We start from the raw sequence: 22941 nt of genomic DNA, 5'->3' as shown, positions 1-22941 counted from the left end.
TACTAACAATATAAGATTATATTAATGTTGTCATCTATGAAATATCTTGATGATGTATTTTTTTTTTAAAAAAATATATTATTTGTGTGCATAACTTCAGTCCCTTACACGATGTAATTTCCGACGAAGAGCTAAGGGTAGCTCCACCGTACCATTACACCATGTAATTTAGCATAACAATTTTTTTTTCATTTTTAATTAAGAATGTTGTCATTTTTTTTTATTTTCCCTTTTTAACTAAGAAAATGCTTAATTACTAATGCAGGATGGATTTAATGGTACCAAATTTGGACTACTTGTGAAGGATGTAAAGTATGCACTAAGGACAGAAATAAATAATACTAATAATCTTGTTTTAGTGGATACACTTCAACGTATGGGAATTGAACATCAATTTCAAGAAGAGATTCAATCAATTTTACAAAAGGAATATGATCAAAGTGCGTGTTTTCTCAAATATCAAACCCCTTTTGATGTTTCACTTTGTTTTAGGCTTTTGAGACAACAAGGTTACCACGTGTCAGCAGGTAATTGGTTGATTATATCCAAGAATCCTAATTATGGATAAGTTGTACAATTATAAAAAATCTCTAATTATATTGCCTTGTGCAGATGTATTTAAAAAATTCAAGAACAATGATGATGGGACATTTGGATTAAACCTTAGCCAAGATGTAAATGGATTAATTGGTTTATATGAAGCATCACAACTTGGTATAAAAGGTGAACACATACTTGATGAAGTTGCAAATTTTAGTAGTGAGCACCTAAATGCATGTCTTGCAAATAGTGACTCATGTGATGAAGCTAGAATTATTAAAGAAACATTAAAGTATCCATACCACAAGAGTTTAGCAAGTTGCAAGGCCAAAAGCTTCATCAATAACTTCAAAGGAATTAATGGATGGGGAAAAAGCACCTTACAAGAATTGGCAAATATTGAATACTCCATAACTCAAGAGATACATCAACATGAATTGGCTCAAGTTTCCGGGTAAATTGGTTGTTGAATTCAATTTCTATACAAGTTTTACATTACTTGTTGTATGTATAAAAGTTATAATCTCAAAGTCAAATTAGTAATCTGAAAAACAAAATATAATTAAATGAAAAAAGTGTGCAAATGTGCTTTTTCTAACAGTTTAAGCTTTTAAATGAAATTAGTCACACACTTCAATATGGTATCAGAAGCAGACAGAAAACCTGAGATCGAATCTCACTGCTATACCCATATAAAAAGAGAAGTTCCATATGCTTGGCTCACGAAAGAAAATCAGACCCCCAAATTTATTAAGCAACTTGTAATGATATTTATAGGTGGTGGAGAGGTCTTGGTTTAGCTGAAGTTTTGAAGCTTTTGAGAGACCAACCATTAAAATGGTATACTTGGCCAATGGCAGTCCTTACTGATCCAAAAATGTCACAACAAAGAATTGAGCTAGCAAAATGCATTTCTTTTGTTTATGTCATTGATGACATTTTTGATGTTTATGGGGCTATTGAAGAACTAACCCTCTTCACTCAAGCTGTCAAAAGGTATTTTAATTATTTGAGCTTTTAATTTGCTTCTTTTAGATGAAAATTATATATTTATATACAAATAGACATAAAATGTAATTTTTCCTCAATTATTTCAGGTGGGAATTGGTTGCCATGTTAGAGTTACCAGAATACATGAGATCAACTTATAAGGCTCTTTATGATACCATTAATGACATTGGCTATAATATCCACAAAATCTATGGACAAAACCCCACTCAAAATTTGCGGAATGCGGTATTATAACGTTCACTTTTATATATTTGTCCACTATTATAAATATATGTCTATTTTTAAAATCAAGAGATAATTTGTCACTTATTAGTTTCAAATTTACCTTATTATTAACTATACTCATTCCAAGAACATCAAATTTATTATATTCAAAGGGAGATATATAGTAAAATTATCATTCTATTTATTGTTTTTTAAAAGATGTATCAAGTCGATACTTGAAAAACTAAGATAGATGGAGGGATTATTTATCATTTTATTAACTATAGTCATTCCCTAATATTTCATACTTTTTTTTTTTTTTTTGTATTTTAGTGGGTAAGCTTGTGCAAAGCATTTCTAAAAGAAGCAAAATGGTTTGCCTCTGGGGTGGTACCAACAACAGATGAGTACTTAAAGAATGGAATTGTTAGGTCTGGAGTTCATGCAGTCTTAGTTCACATGTTCTATCTCTTAGGTCTTGGTGTTAGTTCTATTCATTTGGAGGATGTATCAGCCATATCTTCTTCTGTGGCTACAATTCTTCGCCTTTGGGATGATCTTGGAAGTGCCAAGGTAACAAAAAGAAAAATTTCATCTTTACACGTGACATGTTTGTATGATTTTTATTAGCAGAATATGCGTTGTGTGTGCAGGATGAGAATCAAGAAGGAAAAGATGGTTCATACATTGAATNCCCCCCACCCCTAATGTAAGGTTGGTGTATCCATTTTGTTTGCACCAATTTCCACCATACCAAGCTACCTTTGCTTCTGCAATGTTGTGATTGGTGCAGTGGAATGGGATGGAAAAGGCCATGATCAGTTGTCTTTTTTTTATCGCTGAGAGCACCTCCAAGTCCTGCTCTCCCATTGTCTTTGTCGAAGCTTCCATCTGTGTTTAGCTTAAGGAATCCAAACTCTGGTTAGCAGCGTGCGACACATCCCTCTATAATAGAATCTGTCGCAGCATGCGACACGTCCCTTGAAATATAGTATCTGTCGCGGCGCGCGACACGTCCCTCGAAATGGTACATTCTCTTTAATTTCTTATTCTTACTCAATCCAAATAACATTTATCACAACCATGTCTTAGAATCAATGCAAATGACATGTTCACACAAATAATGAGGAGATGACCATTTTCATAACAATGCACAATTCACAACAACACTATTATGATACAACATCAACAATGAATCAATAAATCTTTCAAACTATTCTCAACATATCACACATCAATAATTAATCACATTGCTTTTTATCACCCATTTTTCATCATTAGAACCATTCAATATGGACAAGTCAACTCATCACCAAGTCCCATTACTCCCAAACACATACTACAAGAAAATACACGATTCTATACACTTAACAAGAGTTTAGAAATTCACTTGCCTCAAATAACTGAACAATCACTCAGGAACTTGAGTCTTCCCTTTTTGTTGTACTTCCAACTCAAAGCTATCAATTCACATTAATAATCACAATAAGATTTCGAAACTAACAACACTCATATAATAATATATCTAGCCTAGACCCATAAAAACTAACCCAAATTTATAATCAAATTTCTAATTTTGATATCAATTAATACAACAAAACTACTAATTCTCTCTCTAAAAATTTTCTCTGACTTCTTTCTAGCTTTGTAATGACTTCAGTTGACTTAAATGGGCAAAGTAAGGCCCAACCACCACCTGTACCACCAGATCCACCAAATAAATTAACCGAGAATACTAACCTAGCCACTAACGGTAACAAATATGTCCCCATCACCACCGACAACGGGCGGAATCCAGACAATTCTAACACCACCGGCAATCCAAACAACACAGAAAATTCCACTTCCTTTGAGAATGTAGAATCCGATGCTGAACAAGAGAAGGAGGAAACCCAATCGGAGGAGGAAAATAATAATGAAGATGTTATTGAACACTCCAACGGAGAAGATACCAAGGGAAAAACCAAAATCCAAGGTGAAGCACAATTCAACCCCAGAAATCCTAAAGACTCTTTCCTAAAAATATCCACTAATTTTGACAAACCCAAAGCAAACAACAACAACAACAAAGATCCAGACCAGATGAAACCTAATCCCAAAGATAACAGTGGTGAAACAAGACCTACACCAACGGACAACAAGAAATCGATAGAACGACCACTATCGAAACCAACATTTGCTGCTGCCATGGGAATTAAACTAGCAGAGGCTGCCAAGAACATCATCCCTGTTGATATCAAGCACGGAACACACCTTGGTAAGCCGGCTGTATTCTTTAGTGCACAAGATTACTTTGTTAATTTAACCGAACAATGTAAGCTCACAATAGTCGGAAAATTCGTCAAAACAACACCTTCAATGGAGGAAATTCGAAAAGCTTTTGCTACTAGATATCATCTCAAAGAGCCTGTGAAAGTAGCTTACTTTAACAATAGACATGTTTATTTGGATTTTGCGAATGAAGTAGACTATAATCACATTCTATTCAAAAATTATATTCATATTGGAGATTATCCTATGAAAGTTCTCAAATGGAGCCCGGATTTTAAACCAGAAGAGGAAACACCAATTGCCCCTGTCTGGATTTTGATTCACCAACTACCATGGCATCTATTCCGATGGGATGTGGTCTCTAGAATGCTCAGTTATGTTGGTATTGATGTTGCTCCTGACATGGCAACGTATTCCAAGTCTAGAGGAAATGTGGCAAAGATAAAAGTTGAGATAGACCTTCTCAAACCGAAACAGGACAAAATTTGGTTGGGGTATAATAGGATGGATGGTACAGAAGATGGTGTTTGGCTTAAAATTGAATATGAAGAGGCCCCAGAATATTGTTTATATTGCAAATTGCAAGGGCACCACGAACAGGCTTGCAGAAATAAGGCAAGGGATGAAAGAACCAAAGCTGAGATACTGGAGAACAAACAGAAACAGGAGGTCAAAATCAATGAGGATGGTTTCACTACAGTCACAAGGAAAGGCAGAGGCCACCACCAGAAAAATGAAACTAGAAATCAACACAATATTCATACCAATCAGGAAGGGAATAATAACACTAGTGACAAACAAAAGGCTGCCAGCAACAAAATGATACAAGGACACAATTCTGATCAACTAACACAAGAAGAATCATTCCAACATAGATGACAAAACAAATAGTAATCAGTATAAGGAGGAGTTACAAAAAAAGCAACAAAGGTTGAATGAAAAACAAGGAAAGAAAGGAACCAAGGAGAATACAAATTTAAGGATTCAAAAGGAGCAACCACATAATCAACAGGAGATGCAAAAAAATGTAACCAAGGTTGACACTACCAAATAAAAGAAAAATAAAGAGAAGATTAATAACAGTGAGGTGTCCACAAATCAGCAAGCCATGAAGACCAAGAAACAAAACACCAATAACCAAATGATTGGTGATAAATTAGCTCAGAACATCAACAAAGCTGATAAGTATAGAATAAATAACACCAAAGAGACAGAGCAGCAGAAGAATACCAACAACATAAGCAGGAAAATGATCAAAAGGCAAGAAAAACAGAAAAGAAATAATAAGAAACAAGAGGTGGAGAATAACAATAATTTGTATAGTGAATCTGAATCTGAGGGGCAAATTATTAAGCAACAGCAGGACAAATACAAAAGGGAGATGAACAACAACACAGAAGAGGAGGACTTGAACGATATATCTTGTGAGGAAGACTCTGATAATGACACAGATCAAGAGGAAGAAGAATCAACCTATGACTCTGCTACTGAATCTGAAGAATCAGATGATCAACAAGACTCTGATAGTGATGCAGTGGCAAATAGTCTATCAGAAGCCTTTACAGGACACCAACCAAATGAAGAAATTGCAGCTGCATTTGGAGATATTGCTGATAAAGTCAAATTGTCGCCTAGAGGAGAATCCTCTTTTAGGGTAGAAAGGGATACAATCAAAGGCAAAGGGGACAGAGCTCAATGAAATACAAGACAATCAAAACGGAAAATTGGATATTTATCAGCACTCTCTCATGGAATATTAGAGGCATAAAATCTATGGGTGCCTTTGATAGATTGAAGCAACTCAAAAGAGAACACAAAATTACTTTTATGACTTTACAAGAGCCATTTTGTAAGAGTACAAGAGTGGACAAATACAGAAGAGGATTGGTATATTAATATGCATATGCCAATTGCTCTAATAAAATATGGATCTTTTGTGATGATGTACTTGAATGCAATATCATATCTGATAATGAGCAATACCTCACATGCACTATCAGTAACGGGAATGATCAAATCACTGTGACTTCGATTTATGCCAAATGTGAGGCTGATTTAAGAGAGGATCTATGGGATGAACTGAGGAATATTGCAAAAAACTGCAACACTTCTTGGATTGTGATAGGTGATTTTAATTGTATCACAGATCCTGATGAAAAAAGATGAGGTATTCCACATAGAATGTCTGAAAGTATGCCGTTGATTAACTGTATGATGGATTGTGAGATATCTGATGCTGGTTATATTGGATCAAAGTACACATGGTGCAATGGTTGGGCTCCAAAGCAAAGAATATGGAAAAGATTGGATAGAGCCTTAATCAATTATCTTTGGAATCAATGTTACAACAATACAACTATTACCCATCTTGTAAGAACAGGGTCTGATCATGCCCCTTTACTTGTTTCATTCTCGTCTAATACCTATACACCTCCTAGGTATTTCAAGTTTCTGAATCTTTGGGTGGATGAGCCCGATTTTATGGAGACTGTCCAGAATGCTTGGAATATAAATATTGAAGGTAGTCGGATGTGGAAGTTTCATATGAAACTCAAAAACACCACCAAACAGCTTTCTTGGTGGTCTAGAAATTGCATTGGGAATATTTTTAATAATACTAAGAACAAGGAGAAGTTGGTGGCTGATATGGAAGAACAATGTCAACGAAATAATACTGAAGATAATAGGATGAAATTGAACCAAGCCAATGCCATCTTAATCAGACATTATAAGGTGGAAGAATCTTATTGGAAGCAGAAATCTAATATTAAGTGGTATAATGAAGGTGATTTGAACACCAAATTTTTTCACTCAGTCATGGCTTCCAAGAAGAGTAGACTTGTGTAGAACAAAGTCAAGAATGAAAACGGAGACTGGATTGAAGGGAATTATGATACTGCTAAGGAAGCTATCAGCTTTTTTGAAAAACAATTTACTTAAGAGGACACAATCCAGGATGAGTCTATTCTAAACTACTTACCAAAGGTGATAGAAATAACAGCTAATGAAGAGCTTTGTAAAGAACCTATTATGCAAGAAGTCAAAGATGTGGTTTTTGGCATGAACTCAGAGAGCTCCCCAGGCCCTGATGGAGTGAATGGTACTTTTTATAAAAAATGTTGGATGTGATCGCCAAGGACCTTCATGAGATGATCCTAGAATTCTTTTCCGGAAGTGACATCCCAAGATTTATATCTCATTCTTGCTTGATTTTAATCCCTAAGGTGAGACAACCTCAGAAACTCAATGAGTTTAGACCAATCAGTCTAAGCAACTTCTCTTGCAAAATTATATCAAAGATTTTGAGCAACAGACTGATTCCTTATATGAGCAAGATTATCTCTCCAAACCAAACTGATTTTATCAAAAGGAGATCAATCTCTGAAAATATCATTCTGACACAAGAGATGACTCACAACATGAAGGGTAAACAACCTAATAGCAATGTGATAATGAAACTAGACATGGAAAAAGCATATGATCGAGTCTCTTGGAATTATTTAATACAAGTACTGAAACAATTGGGGTTCTCAGAGGCATGGAATAATATGATCTGGAGACTTATATCCAATAACTGGTATTCCATTAATATTAATAGAACCAGACATGGTTTCTTTAAATCCAGCAGAGGGCTCAAGCAAGGGGATCCCTTATCCCCATCACTTTTTGTGATTGGTGCCGAGTTGCTCACCAGGTTACTTAACAGCTTGGTAAATCATAACTTCACTCCGTTCCAAGTTGATAAAAACAGTCATATCATGACTCACCAATGCTATGCGGATGATACAATCTTGTTTTCCTCTGGAGATCCACTCTCCCTGGCTATGATGATGCATAAACTTGACATATATGAAAAAATTTCTGGCCAGAAGATTAACAAGAGCAAGTCTGGAATCATTGTTCACCCCAAAGCTTCAGATATATTCAAGAATGAAGTAAAGGCTATTACTGGATTCTCTAGTATAAAGCTCCCTTTTACCTACTTGGGAAGCCCTATATTTGTGGGAAGAAAAACATATGCTACTTCAATGATATGGTGGTGAAAATATCTAATAAAGTTATGGGGTGGCACACTAAAACTCTTAGCATTGGGGGAAAAACAGTAATGATCAAGGCGGTTCTATCATCTTTGCCTATGTATATTCTGTCAGTTATTCAACCACCAAAAACCATTATTAAACAGATGGAGATGGTGATGGCTAATTTTTTCTGGGGAGATACACATGGTAAAAACAAGCACCATTGGATTAAGTGGAGAGATCTCTGCTACCCTACTCATGAAGGAGGTGTAGGTATTAAAAGTATCCAGAGTTTTTGTGATGCATTCTCTGCTAAGAACTGGTGGAACTTCAGAACTGAAAACTCTCTCGTTAAATAATTTCTCGAGGCCAAGTATTGTAAGAGAATGCATCATGTGGCTAAGAAAGACAAGCCTGATCAATCCCATACTTGGAGAAGACTAATGAGCATTAAAGATAGATGTGAACCTTATATGATTTGGAGGATTGGTGATGGATATATATCCTTCTGGTGGGAAAACTGGACAGGAAAGGGTGCTCTGGCCAAGCTTCTTCATCTAGCTACTAAATCCAAGAAAATCATGGTAGCAGATTTTATTATTAATGGTAATTGGAATGAGCTTAAACTCGGGCAAGAATTACCTTCTTCCATTGTTAATGACATTCTTCAAATTCAAATTTACAAAGGACATGACAAAATTATTTGGACTGCTGAACCAAATGGTAAGTTTACCTGTAAATCTGCAAGCAGGATGCTTAGAAATGCTAAACCCTCCACTTTGACTGCTTATAGCATATGGCACCCAAAAATTCCCTTCAAAGTGGCTTTTTTCATGATGAAGCTTATGAGAGGGAGAATTGCAACAGATGATAAAGTCAGAAAATTTAAAGTTCATGGACCCTCTGCTTGCAATTGATGCAAGACACATCATGAAGAGAACATTCAACATCTTTTTGTGGATGGTGATCTTGCACAATTATGGATAAAATTTGGTAATTATTGTGGGATCAAAATTCACACAGGATCTATCAGAGCTATGGTAATGCAGTGGTGGATGACAAAGACAAACAATAAAATTCAGGAGACAATGCACCAATGTCTTCCTACTATATTGTGCTGGGAGATATGGAAAAGCAGATGCAATGCTAGATTTGAAGGCATTAAGGCGTCCACCTATAGAATTATTGAGCGGGTTACATGGTTGATGACGCTTATACTCAACAAACAATTTCCTTGCCTTAACTTTGCAGGAAACTGGAAGGAGTTGTGCATCAAAATTGAAAGAGTCAACCCTGTCTTGAATATCAAGTTTATCAAATGGAGAGAACCTCCTGATAATTACCTCAAGTTGAACACTGATGGATGCTCAAAAGGTAATCCTGGAGAGGCTGGTGGTGGTGGTATACTAAGGGATCATCAGGGTAATATCAATATGGCATTTCAGACCTATTTTGGTAATTGTAGTAACAACATGGCTGAAGGATTGGCTATACTAAAAGGTCTTCAATGGTGTGCTACTAATCTTTTACATAATGTCATTATTGAGACGGATTCTATGATTATGGTTGATATGATAAAGGGTAAGAATGTTATGATGTGGCAAATGCAAGATATTGTTATGCAAATAACAAAGATCATGAAAGAAGGCAATTTTCAGATTAATCATTGCTTTAGAGAAGCAAATAGTGTAGCTGACGCACTAGCCAATATTGGAGTGACAGAGAAACATGAAGCTTTCTTCACTTCAACCTGTTGTTTGCCAAGACAAGTTAAAGTTGCACTGAAGAATGATCAAGATGGTCTTCCGAGTATCAGAATCAGAGTGAGAAAAGGACACTTCAATTTCTTAACATGATCTGCCGGAGCCTACTCTATATATGTGTTGTTATCCATCGAGGACAAGCTGCTCAAAATATCTATCACGACTATCTTGTTATAGATAGGATTATCTTATGTAACCAAAGCATAGGACATTTTTTGTACAAGGATGAGAGGTTCATTCTCATTATTCCACATAGAGGAAAGGATCATATTCCTCCTCTTGTAAAACTTTTTGCTCAAGATATGAACAGGTAGGGGTCTGCCTAACCCCCCACCATTGAGGTGGCTTATTTTATTTTTTTAAAAAAAAAGTACACATCTGTTGTTGGTAACTCCCCAGGGCAAACCATTTTGCTTCTTTTAGGAATGCATTGCATAAATTTGCCCACTAAATTAATCCACAAAAAAAAGGAGTTCATTACTCAGAAGGTCACTCAATTATTAGAAGTTATTCAATTACGTTATTTAACTTTGTTTATGTTACTTTAAAAGTTACTCTCTTCAAATTATTCAATTACGTTATTAAAAATAATTTTTCACAAATTACTTGTCAATTTAGAAAATTAAGAGAGTATCAATTTAATTTCTTTTCATTTTATCATTACAATTAATTCTATTTAAAAGTGTAAACGAATTTGTAAAGTTTTAGAAAAGTTTCTTTTAAGGGTATTGAATTAGTAAAACTATTTTTATTTTTATGATTTCTTAGATGACATCGTGTAAAAGAAAAAAAGACAACTAATATGAAATGGATGAAGTAGAGAAAGTCAAGTCCTATTCAATTTTAAAAGCATAGTGAATAATTCCGTGTTGCGCAAATTTTGAGTGGGGTTTCGTCCATAAATTTTGTAGATATTGTAACCAATGGAATTAATGGTACTATAAAGAGCCTTATAAGTTGATCTCATGTATTCTGGTAAGTCCATCATGCCACATAATTCCCACCTGAAATAATAATAATAGCCTCTAAGATTATGGACCATAAAAAAATAAAAACGTTTTATATACTAGCAGAATGATTATTGAGTAATTTCCCTGGATAGTCACCCATGTATAGGAAATTACCTAGGAATATCACTTATGTTTGTTTTAGGACCACAATATCACCCAACTTTATCTCTTTTCCTTAAAATATACTTGACACAAAAAGACATTATCTCTCTCCTAATAGGATGCCATGTCACATTATTCCTTTTTTATTATTTACATTTTTTTAAAAAAATTTAGACAACCCATATTACCTAGTGAAAAAAAATTACATAGCCCAAAAAATTTCTACCCTAGTTCTGGGGGATTAGGCGGCAAATCCAAATATGAGCTCCTCCGATTCTTCAAGAAAATATGTGGCTTCCTCCAGTTTTTCAAGCGAGATAATGTTTTTATATGGGCACTAATGGGCAATGACACCTTTTTGTTGAGTCCGAAGCCAAAAGGACAATTTTTTTTCTTTAAAAAACAAAAACGGCACATCAAAAAAAATTTAACCAAAAGGGTAAAATCGCTCTTGACAGAGCGATTTTGTTCTGACAAAAATTGACGCCATTCCGCTAAAAGAAATAAAAATCGTTGCGAAAAAATATTTTTCTTAAAAATCGCTGCTATAGCAGTGTTGCTGCTATATAGCAGCGATTTTGTTTAAGAAATTTTTTTAAAAAAGTTTTGAAGTTGATTTTGTTTAAGAAATTAAATTTTTTAAAAAAATATCCTACCCTTGCAGAGAATTTAATAAAAATTAAAAAAAAATTAAGACTGAAGCAAGCGATTTTCATAAAAAGCCTTTTTAAAAAAAATCTTTACCCTTTCAGTGATTTAAATGAAAATTAAAAAAAAATTAAAACTGAAAACCGTTGCTTCGGCAGTGATTTTTTCTTTAAAAAACTTGTTTTTTTTAAATGGCTGCCGCCGCAAATTTATGTAATTTAAAACTTGTTCTTTATGTTTTTTTTTAATTCCTTAACAAAAATTGTTTTCTTGTTTTTATGAAAACGCTGCTATAGCAGCGATTTTAAAGAAATAATGATTATTTTTTTTGAGGCAGCGATTTTCATTTCTTTTAACATAACGGCGTCAATTTTTGTTAGAAGAAAATTGCTCCGTCAGGAGCGATTTTGCCCTTTTGAGTAAATTTTTTTTGATGTGCCGTTTTTATTTTTTGAAGGAAAAAAATAACCCTTTTGACTTCAGACTCCCTTTTTGCTGATATTTTAATTAATTAGAGTAATAAGGTAACCATATTGTCAAACTACAAAGGATATAATGTTTTTAAAGAATTTTAAAAAATGTTAATAATAAAAAAGGAATTAAAAAAATGTTAATAATAAAAAAGGAATAATGTGACATGGCATCCTATTAGGAGAGAGATAATGTTTTTTTTTTTGTGTCAAGAATATTTTGAGGAAAAGAGGTAAAGTTGGGTGATATTGTGGTCCTAAAACAAATATAAGTGATATTCCTAGGTAATTTCTCAAACATGGGTGACTGTCCAGGGAAATTACTTAATGATTATTTGTACGTAACGTTTACACTATCAACATATATATAATTTATTAAAAGCTCAAATAAAGTACCTATTAACAGCTTGAGTGAAGAGGGTTAATTCTTCAACAGTCCCATAAACATTCAAAGATATCATCAATGACATAAACAAAGGAGATGCATTTTGCTAACTCAATTCTTTGTTGTGGCATTTTTGGATCATTAAGCATTGTCATTGGCCAAGCATACCATTTTAATGGTACATTTTCTTGTTTAGTGTTTTTTATATCAACTTATTATGTTGTACTTGTACATCTAAAATCAGTCAAGGGGAAATTTTAAGAGATGGTGATATGTTAATTTCTCCAAAAAGGAAATTTATTTTGGGATTTTTTAGTCCAAATGTTTCTAATAATCAAAGGTTTGTTGGTATATGGTATGTTGATGGTCCAAAAAATTCATTTGTTTGGGTTGCAAACAGAGATAAACCAATTTTTGATAAAAATGGTGTTTTTACTATTGAGAAAAGTGGGAATTTGGTGGTGAAAAATGGTCGTGGCGAGTTATTGTGGACGAGTAATGTTGCTTCTATGAATAATAATTGTACAACACATGAGCGGCTCAACGTAATTGGAGGCTTAAAGCGAAATTTTAATTTGAGGCCTAAAATATAAACAAACGTCCTATACATATTTATTCAAAATTTATTTTTTTTTACACTATTTAGATGAAAAATATTAGTATTTAATGTTGTTTTTTCAGTTATTGATTTTAGGTAAAATTTTATCAACTCAGTATTAAAAAACATCCTTTCAGTGAGGTGATAATAATATGGATTGTTAATAAAATTCTATAAGTAAAGTTGACAAATATTAAATAAAGATAAGAGTTAGAACCATAGAATCTGATACAAGAAGATGATGACTTGATTTACCACATTTCTATATGTTTGTTGTAATGCTTGAACAAAATAAAAAAGAATTGGTAATGCTCTTTGCTCAACCCTCTTCACTATTAATTCTTATTTTTAACAAAGGACAACATATGTTAAACTGAATAAAATAATATCTTTATAAAAAAAATATATTTTTTATCATAAATAATCAAAACTTTCTATAAAAAATTTAACACATAATTTGTTTTTGATAAAAATTTGGGAGCCTATGGCATAAGCGTTATTCTACAAAGGGAAGAGCCGGCACTGAGCACATCTTTCTGATTATGGAAATCTTATGATGTTTAATGGCAATAACAAGGAGCTGTGGCAGAGTTTTCAGCATCCTACAGATACATTTTTTTTTACCAGAAATGAGATTTTATTTGGATGAAGTTTTGAGGTCATGGACTAGTGAAAATGATCCTTCACCCGGAAGGTACGTAATCTTGTATCGTGTGATCATCTTATCTGAAATCTTTTATTTACTTAATTTTGTTTCGTACATACCCCCTCACGTTTGGTATGAATTTTTTATATAATGTGTGGTGGTAAGACTCTGTGATATCATGTTGCGTTTGTAACATCTCATTTAAAAGCTTAATTGAGAATGTGCTTTTTTATTTTACGTGTTGACTCGTGGAAAGTGGAAAGGTAGAAGGGTTGGTGGTTAGACACATGCAATTTGATTTCATTAAGATGATTCAATGTTAATGACCTCATTCAATCACTATTTTTCCACAAAAATTCTCCTTGGAAAATGTTCAGTGGCTATCCCTCAGATATTTTAATTGAGAATTGGTGAGAAAAGAAAAATAGTAATGTTTTCATATGAAAAAAAATAGGAAATTTCCCACAAATTCAATCAGATTTTGTTTACCACCATGCATTTTCCTAATAAACCGATTCGGTAAAAAATGAATGAAAAACTTATATTCTATAGCATAAATTTTTCACTAAATCACGGTAGAAAACCTTGATATTATTGATGTTGAAACTTAAACTTATGTCTTTGTCTGATCCCATATTGAATATATTATTCCATCCACAAAGAAGAGAAACCACACATTTTGTACTAACTTAGCCAATTACAAAAATATGAAGAGACAATATAGCTTGACCACAAAGAACCTATTTGTGTGTACCACAATGCATTACCTAGGATTTGTGTCGGAGGAGTTTTGAGCATGAAATATTTAAATTAATTAATAATAACTTTTTAAACACTAATTTTGAGATGTAAGCTAAACATATTGATACAAGGTAACATATTGTTGGAACTTCTTTTTATAATATGAGATATGTATTATTTGAATCACTATATATACTTTCAATTGGCTTTGTGGATGACTTTATATATTATCAATCAAGTAACTTTACATACTTTCATGACTAGTAGAAAACTATAATAGAAGTTTCAAGTTTGCTATTGAGCTATATATAGTTGGAATTAGCCAACTTTCACTATTTTCTTTTAAGATTTTTTTACGTGATACCTAGTATGTTTAAAAATATTTTAACTTTATAATATACTATTTTTTATGAAATAATTCATAATTATATCAATATTTCTAGCTTGTTTTATATTTTCTTGCGTCATTTTACTTGTCATGTTTTTGTTTGCACGTCTATTAATAAAATATATTGGTATATGTATCACAAATTAAAGCAAATTACAGTTGAAAAACAAAATGATAAAAAAAAATAATATTTAGATTGAGGTGCGGATATCTTATTCTCTTTAAGGAAATTAAACCCCACTGTAACATAACATACACCGATCTAACAAAAAAACACCTTCCTTAGCTTCAATATAAATTACTCTCATTCGTATCTGGAATTAGTTAAGGGCTCACAATATTTTTCTTTGTCCAGCAAGAGACAAATTAAAAGGGGTAGTTGGGATATATTTATAAGAAACTAAAACAAAATAATTTTAAAAACTTTGAAATAGATGATTAACCAAGAAAGGAGTTCAGTTAATTATGTTGGATTTTTAGATAACTAAAGTTAGACAAACATGACATTTTGAACTGTGTGATGGGAGAAGAATAAAGTGACGTTTCTAAATGCCTACACTACAAATTGTTGGTTGTTAATTTCTCCGTTCATTTTTATTTGTCCATTTTAAATGTTGTACATCTTTTAAGAAATAATAATTTAAAAAATAAATAATTAATACTAAGTGTGAAATATATGAAAATTGTATTTAATTTCTTAATATGTTAGAAGTCATAAAAATAAAATTTTATTTTAAAAATAACGAATAAGTAAAAGTAAATGAAAGAGAGTACTTGTTAGTGTCGGTGAGACAGTGTGCCTACCTAAAAGTATTGGTTCATTTTATTTATCATGATTACTAAAAATAATTGATCCCAAATACTTATTATTTTTAAAAAAATAAGATAGATTTAAGTATTTCTAACATTTTTACTTTTTTTTTGCTAATGTGAATTGTGAGGAGAGATTAATGTTGTTAAAAGAAAAAAAAAATAAAAATTTTAAATTAAAAATAATTATTATTTTATTTATTCTGGCAGTAGACTCAACTTGAATGGAACTTGTATAAACATTACCTTTGAAATCTATACGTGTGTGATGTGAGTCATGTGACCATAATAGTTGGTTGTTAAAAAGGGTAAAATAGGAAAGAACAGTGTTATTTATATACTCCATTAATTTTGTAAAATGATAAGTACTGAGAGAATGAAAATGTTATTTTACGAAAATCAAGGAATCTTGCAAATTTAAAATTATACTAAAATTAAGAAAATAAAGTCCTTCAGTTTTATTTTACGAAATCAAGGAATCTCGTCGATTTTGATGTTGATTTTTGATGTCCAAATAAATTAAGATTCAATTTAATTTGTGGATATTAATAGCTAGAGATAATATTGCAGAGTTTGGGCCACCACCCTACCTGGGAGTTGTGCCCACCACAAATGTGAGGTAAGTAATTGCGTAGTCGATTTGATTTGATTTTGAATTTTATCGATTTAATTTGTTGATTATTGATTTATAGACATGTCAAATTATTATATAATCATTAAGATATTAATTTATCGTTTATTGATCATTATAATGTTGGTCTAATTTTTATAACCAACATAATCGATTAAACCAAATAATCATTGAAGATCACTTGGAATCAAGGTGACAAACCAAATGAACTAGGTACATGAGTTGATAGATTGCATCTTGTTCAAAAGCAAACACTACTACACTGTAAAATAACTGAGAGTTGAGACAACCAAAAATAAAAGTATGAAACTAAATCCTAAGTCAAAGACTTTATATATCGAATGATAAATATAATTTATTAATTTACTATCAGGTTATGGTTAACCTACTAAGAAAAAATCTTAAATCATTAAAAATCGATAATTAGAAAAATCAAAACCGTTGTCTAAACTACTAAACCAATAATTCATTATCAATAAATTAATCAATAACTTTTTTTTCAATTTGTATTATTCAGTTCGATTGCGACCAACCCTACCTTTTTTTTAGCAAGAACTGTTAATCGTTCGCATCCTATATCTATGAGCTACTTTACTGAGACGATGGTCGAGTTTTACTGCTTTGATAGAAGCATGTTACTGAGATTGTCCATTGCATACCAGGGCGAAGCTAGGTAGATTTGACATGTTCGAATCTTTTCGATAAAAAAATATATAATTTATTTATCGTATGCTTACTTTAACCACTTCACTATCGTCGTCACTCTTGACCACACGTGATACATATGTGCAAAAAGTCGATGTAAATGTGTTTCACACTTGTCCTATATGTTGACATTCTTTTATTTTACTTATTTCTTCATTCAGTAATCAATATTATTTTTAGATTCGATTAATTATTAACAATATTCACTTTGAAAGTAAAAACATTATTATCAAAAGAAATACTTATAGGAATTGAATCATAAATCTATGATACATGGTCAAAATATACTTATCACTCAAGCACATTTTTTAGTAATTTCTTACGAAATAACTACGTACTTCCAAAAGAAATCAAAAAGAAAACCGCAATATTAGTTGATCTTGGAAGGGAATTCAACTCCTTCCCAATGGAAGTCGATAAAACCCAACCTCATGGAAGTTGGTATTACTGATGAAAAAAATTTATTTTTGACCAAGTCGAGATATTTATCAAAAATAAATAAATATAAATACCGACCTCAACATATCAACTTCTTTAGAATTTTTTTTTATAATAATCAACTTGTGGAGATCAGTAAATAATTAATCATAGATGATTCTATATTATTGTAAATTTGTATAGACGAAATTTAATCATTGTTGGATGTATATTTGAATTTTTTTTAACCTTTAAATCAATTAGTAGATGTCAATGTAGGTCTACCTAAAATAGTCTGATTTTTTAACCACTATTTTTCGTCCTTTTTTGGAACAGCACTAAAGAATTTATTAGAGAAAATCAAAAAGATATTCAACCGGCCACACCATGATCAGAGGTGGAGCTAGGTGGGGATTCATGGATTTGGACGAACTCACTAGCTTTTTTGTAGATCCTATATTTGTATTAGAAAATTAAATAAATATATGTATTTTAACTTGTGAGCTCCCAAATAAAATTGATTTAGAACCCCAAACACTAACTTTGACTTCGCCTCTGACCATAACCATAATAAAATGATATAATAAAAATAAATTATGGTTTCAACTTTCAAACATACAACTATTTCTCAATGACGATTTTGGTGGAATGGTCAATGAACGAGGAAGAAAATGTTTCTAGTTTATTTGTTGAATTTTAAATGAGCCCCAAAAGTTTTTAAAAATACAAAATACTCCCAATCACATATAAAATTTTCCAAGAATCTTCCAACACCTTAACATACAATTGATATGTTATATGTAGCTATTATTATAAATAGAAGGGTTTCGATCAATTGTTATTTCATCAAACAAATACTCGATCTACAAAATATAATATGAAATTATCTTTCATGGCAAATATTACAATAGCTTTCTACCCTTCACAATTATATCTTGGCCAAATTGGAAGCAAAAGAAGTATTCAAGTTTCATGCAGAAGCTCTAACAAATGGAATGTTCAAGAAGATCTTTTAAAAAAAACCTCTCATCTTCAAACAAGCTACTATAACGTAAGATTTTAACTTTTATAAATTGATAATATTAGATAATTTTATCCTCATACATAAAATATATTATCCGTGTATAAGTTAAAGATTCATGAAGTAAGTTGAGACATAACATTGAGCTAGCAAAATGCATCTCTTTTGTTTATGTTATTGAGCTTAACTTGTAATATACTTTTGTATCATGGTAGTCTTTTCTAATCCCCATATAAAACTTTTGTTACTGAGCTAGTAATATATTTCATATTTTTCTAGCAATTCACATAGCATCATTAAATGATACAAATTCTGAATAAAAATTCATAGCGCGACACACATACACACACACACACATATATATATATAAGTAAATCTATTTATACGATGTAATTTCCAATAAAGGAGTGTCAATACCGTACTGTTGCGCTATGTAAGTTCAATCAATTATGTAATTCAGTAGAAAACAAACTATAAAGCTAGTAACTTATTAGACTAGTCTCGATTCCTTAAGGTTGTATAATTATAATAGTAGTTGAAAAATCTCTTGTCCCTTAAGCCATGCCTTTACTAAAGAATTCTCAAGATCTAAGAGAAAATCAAATCTGCACAAGTTCAGAACTTGAATTGACACAATATCGCAAAGTAACCACCCAATGAGAAATTCTTTTGATAACCTTACTACTAATACAAAGGGGAAAGATGCACCATAAATAGTATTTTCCCATTCTTGTTTTTTTTTTATACTAAGAAAATACTTAATTACTAATGCAGGATGGATTCAATAGTACCAAATTTGGACTACTTGTGAAGGATGTAAAGTATGCACTAAGGACACAAATAAACAGTACTAACAATCTTGTTTTAGTGGATGCACTTCAACGTATGGGAATTGAACACCATTTTCAAGAAGAGATTCAATCAATTTTACAAAAGGAATATGAGCAAAGTGCTTGTTTTTACAAATATCAAAACCATCATGATATTTCACTTTGTTTCAGACTTTTGAGACAAGAAGGTTACCACGTGTCAGCAGGTAATTGGATTTCCATTGAAGTCCAATATATCCAAATTATTGTAGTACTACATTCACATTGTATATAAAAGTTAATCCTCGATTTGAAATATTTTAATCTAACAACCTTATATTGCATTGGGCAGATGTATTTAAAAAATTCAAGAACAATGATGATGGGACATTTGGATTAAACCTTAGCCAAGATGTAAATGGATTAATTGGTTTATATGAAGCATCACAACTTGGTGTAGAAGGTGAACACATACTTGATGAAGTTGCAAATTTTAGTGGTGATCACCTAAATGCATGTCTTGCAAATAGTGACTCATGTGATGAAGCTAGAATTATTAAAGAAGCATTGAAGTATCCATACCATAAGAGTTTAGCAAGTTGCAAGGCCAAAAGCTTCATCAATAACTTTAAAGGAATTAATGGATGGGGAAGAAGCACCTTACAAGAATTGGCAAATATGGACTACTCCATAACAAAAGAGATACATCAACATGAATTGGCTCAAGTTTCCAGGTATATTAATTAATTGAATTTAACTTTTATACACTAACAATATAAGAGTTTTACACCGTCAGATTACCTATAATTAAGCATTTAACTTATTTATACTGATATAGAGTATAAAGGAGTTTGATACCACCATTATATTTTAACTTATTATAATAGGTAAGTTATTTTACTTTCTAGGTTATTGATCTCATTTTAGGGGACTTGAAATGTTGCAAAAATCCTTTAACTATCTTTACATATAAAATTAAACTTAAAAAGCTATAGGTTATTAAAAAATCGAATTAATAACCTGAAATAAGACAAATTACATGCTACAATCAATTTAAAAGCACTAATCACCAGAGACAAAATCAGAATTTTAACCTTATGGGTTTTGAATTTAAAATGACGATTTCAAGTGTTAATAAATTAGGTTCTAAACTTAATATTTATCCATATGTAATAAAATTCTTAATACTAACACACTATTTGAGCAAATGTTATTGGATTTAATCGAATTCAGACCCAAACTTCTAGCTCTGCCCCTACTGATCACAAGTTCCTACAAGGTCTCGATTGAATATCAAAATGTCTTTCTCACTATTTAGAATATTGGAGGTCTTGATTCAAATCTTTCTTTATTCCGTTAATATATAATATACAAAATCTTTAGACTATCACTATATATATATAAACAATTTAATCTTCTTGTGATATATATGTATACATACATAGGTGGTGGAAAAGTCTTGGTTTAGCTGAAGAATTGAAGCTTTTGAGAGATCAACCATTAAAATGGTATACTTGGCCAATGGCAGTCCTTCAAGATCCAAGAATGTCACAACAAAGAATTGAGCTAGCAAAATGTATTTCTTTTGTTTATGTCATTGATGATATCTTTGATGTTTATGGGACTATTGAAGAGTTAACCCTTTTCACTCAAGCCGTCAATAGGTATTTTATTTGAGATTAAAATGATCTGATAGTGTAAAACGTCGCTATTTTTTTTTTTTGTTTCATAACCTTAAAGGCTATTATTATTTTAGGTGGGAATTAAGCGCCATGACGGACCTACCAGAATACATGAGATCATCTTACAAGGCTCTTTATAATACAATTAATTCCATTGGCTATAATGTCTACAAAATCTATGGACAAAACCCCACTCAAAATCTACGGAATACGGTACTATATATACATATATTAAAGATGTTCCACTCTTTTTTGAACTAAAATATGTCATATAAAATAAGACAAATGAATTATTTTCTCAATATATACTTTATTATATATTATTATACTCATAATTGTTGCTATTATTATATTTTGAATTTTAGTGGGGAAATTTGTGCAATGCATTTCTAAAAGAAGCAAAATGGTTTGCTGCTGGAGTGGTGCCATCAACAAATGAGTACGTAAAGAATGGACTTGTTAGTTCTGGAGTTGGTACAATCTTAGTTCACATGTTCTATATCTTAGGACTTGGTGTAAACTCTAATATTCATTTAGAGGATATATCATCCATGTCTTCTTCTGGGGCCATGATTCTTCGTCTTTGGGATGATCTTGGAAGTGCAAAGGTAATATAAATAAATTTATGTTTGTTTTAATACTTTATCTGTCCTTTTTTATGTGACATATTTTTTTATTTTCAAATAAAAACATTTTATCTTTATAATTTTATTCTATCTTTAGGATGAGAATCAAGAAGGAAAAGATGGTTCATACATAGAATGTTACATGGAGGAAAACAAAGATGCTTCCATTGAATTGGCAAGAGAACATGTGATTAAGCTAATAGAAGATGAATGGAAGAAACTCAACAAGGAACATTTACATCTAATGAGTCCATCTTCAAGATCATTTTCAAAAGCTTCTCTTAATTCTGCAAGAATGGTTCCTCTTATGTATAGTTATGATGATAACCAATCCCTTCCTATCCTTCAAGAATATATTAAGTCTATGTTGTATGGTGATTTATCAATGTGAACTTCTTTCTCGCCCTTGATTACAAAGCATCACAATCTAAAATTGTCAAAAGAAATTGAACATGATTGTTGCAACTGTTCATTCCTTAATTTTACAATCATAGATATCGTCACACAAAAATTTACTTACCAGATCGGTGCGTTGTCGATCGGTCTCTTACTGGGCCGGCCTTACCGGGCTCTGAGCAAAAAGTATCCGGATCAGCCCAGACCACTAAGTAAGGGGCCCGGGTGTCAGTCTCAGGCTTACCGGACGCGGGCCAGCCTTACTGGGCTCTGAACCGGAAAAATTACTTAAATACACAACACTTCTTTACCTATTCTCAATATTTCCCTACTCTTTTACTAAAATACAAAAATCCCTTATTTTCCCCCAATTCAACTTAATTGGATACTTTATTAGTTTAAGTATCCGCCCGTTATTAATTAAAGTATCCGCGCTGCTATATTATGCATCCGCCCGTTAATTAAGTATCTGTGCTGCTAACAACTTAATAATTTAAGTATCCTCCCATTATTAATTAAAGTATCCGCGCTGCTATATTATGCATCCGCCCGTTAATTAAGTATCTGTGTTGCTAACAACTTAATAATTTAAGTATCCGCCCGTTATTAATTAAAGTATCTGCGCTGCTATATTAAGTATCCACACTGCTATATTATGTATCCGAAAAACACTAAAAAAAGGGATTTTTGGTAATTAATGAAAGAGTAGGGAAAGGAAGTAATTTCTTTCTTATACCATGTCATTTGCTTAATTTTTACTAAAATATATCCGGACCGGCATAGTCCACTAAGTAAGGGGATCAGGTGTCGGTCCCGGGCTTACTGGACGCGGGCCGTTAGCGGACCGGTCTTACTGGGCCGAAATCGAACAGGTCGGCCCAATTGACACCCTTATTCGATCTCTATCTCCTTGTTGAAGAAAATATCTTGGCCGAATACTTTCCTTAATTGATTCATACAGGGTGCTAAGAATATGTTTGAACTATGTAGTTCTTTGATATTGTATACATTTAGTGTGACACTATTCGTCAACAATTAAAAATAAATT

The 22941-nt window shown here is 32.1% G+C and overlaps 4 protein-coding genes across 4 annotated transcripts; all 4 read left to right on the top strand.

Moving 5' to 3' along the window:
- The first annotated feature begins 259 nt into the window (after nucleotides 1-259).
- Nucleotides 260-2573, top strand: LOC125852752 (probable terpene synthase 13). The gene is made up of 7 exons (XM_049532451.1): nucleotides 260-527; nucleotides 613-994; nucleotides 1318-1536; nucleotides 1638-1776; nucleotides 2089-2328; nucleotides 2409-2464; nucleotides 2549-2573. The coding sequence occupies exons 1-7, from the start codon at nucleotides 260-262 to the stop codon at nucleotides 2571-2573; spliced, it is 1329 nt and encodes a 442-aa protein (XP_049388408.1).
- A 2561-nt stretch (nucleotides 2574-5134) lies between these two features.
- Nucleotides 5135-5725, top strand: LOC125852751 (uncharacterized). Its single transcript, XM_049532450.1, has one exon. It carries the CDS (start codon nucleotides 5135-5137, stop codon nucleotides 5723-5725), a length of 591 nt encoding a protein of 196 aa, XP_049388407.1.
- Nucleotides 5726-6219: 494 nt separating this feature from the next.
- Nucleotides 6220-6873, top strand: LOC125852750 (uncharacterized). Its single transcript, XM_049532449.1, has one exon. It carries the CDS (start codon nucleotides 6220-6222, stop codon nucleotides 6871-6873), a length of 654 nt encoding a protein of 217 aa, XP_049388406.1.
- Nucleotides 6874-19148: 12275 nt separating this feature from the next.
- On the top strand, nucleotides 19149-21895 carry LOC125852754 ((3S,6E)-nerolidol synthase 1-like). The gene is made up of 6 exons (XM_049532452.1): nucleotides 19149-19416; nucleotides 19542-19923; nucleotides 20635-20853; nucleotides 20946-21084; nucleotides 21237-21479; nucleotides 21595-21895. The coding sequence occupies exons 1-6, from the start codon at nucleotides 19149-19151 to the stop codon at nucleotides 21886-21888; spliced, it is 1545 nt and encodes a 514-aa protein (XP_049388409.1). The 3' UTR covers nucleotides 21889-21895.
- The last annotated feature ends 1046 nt before the right edge of the window (nucleotides 21896-22941 follow it).

Source organism: Solanum stenotomum, unplaced genomic scaffold (genome assembly GCF_019186545.1).
Source record: "Solanum stenotomum isolate F172 unplaced genomic scaffold, ASM1918654v1 scaffold4961, whole genome shotgun sequence".
Lineage (NCBI taxonomy): Eukaryota > Viridiplantae > Streptophyta > Magnoliopsida > Solanales > Solanaceae > Solanum > Solanum stenotomum.
Note: the sequence above shows the minus strand (reverse complement) of the source record. Positions and strands in the feature narration are given on the sequence as shown.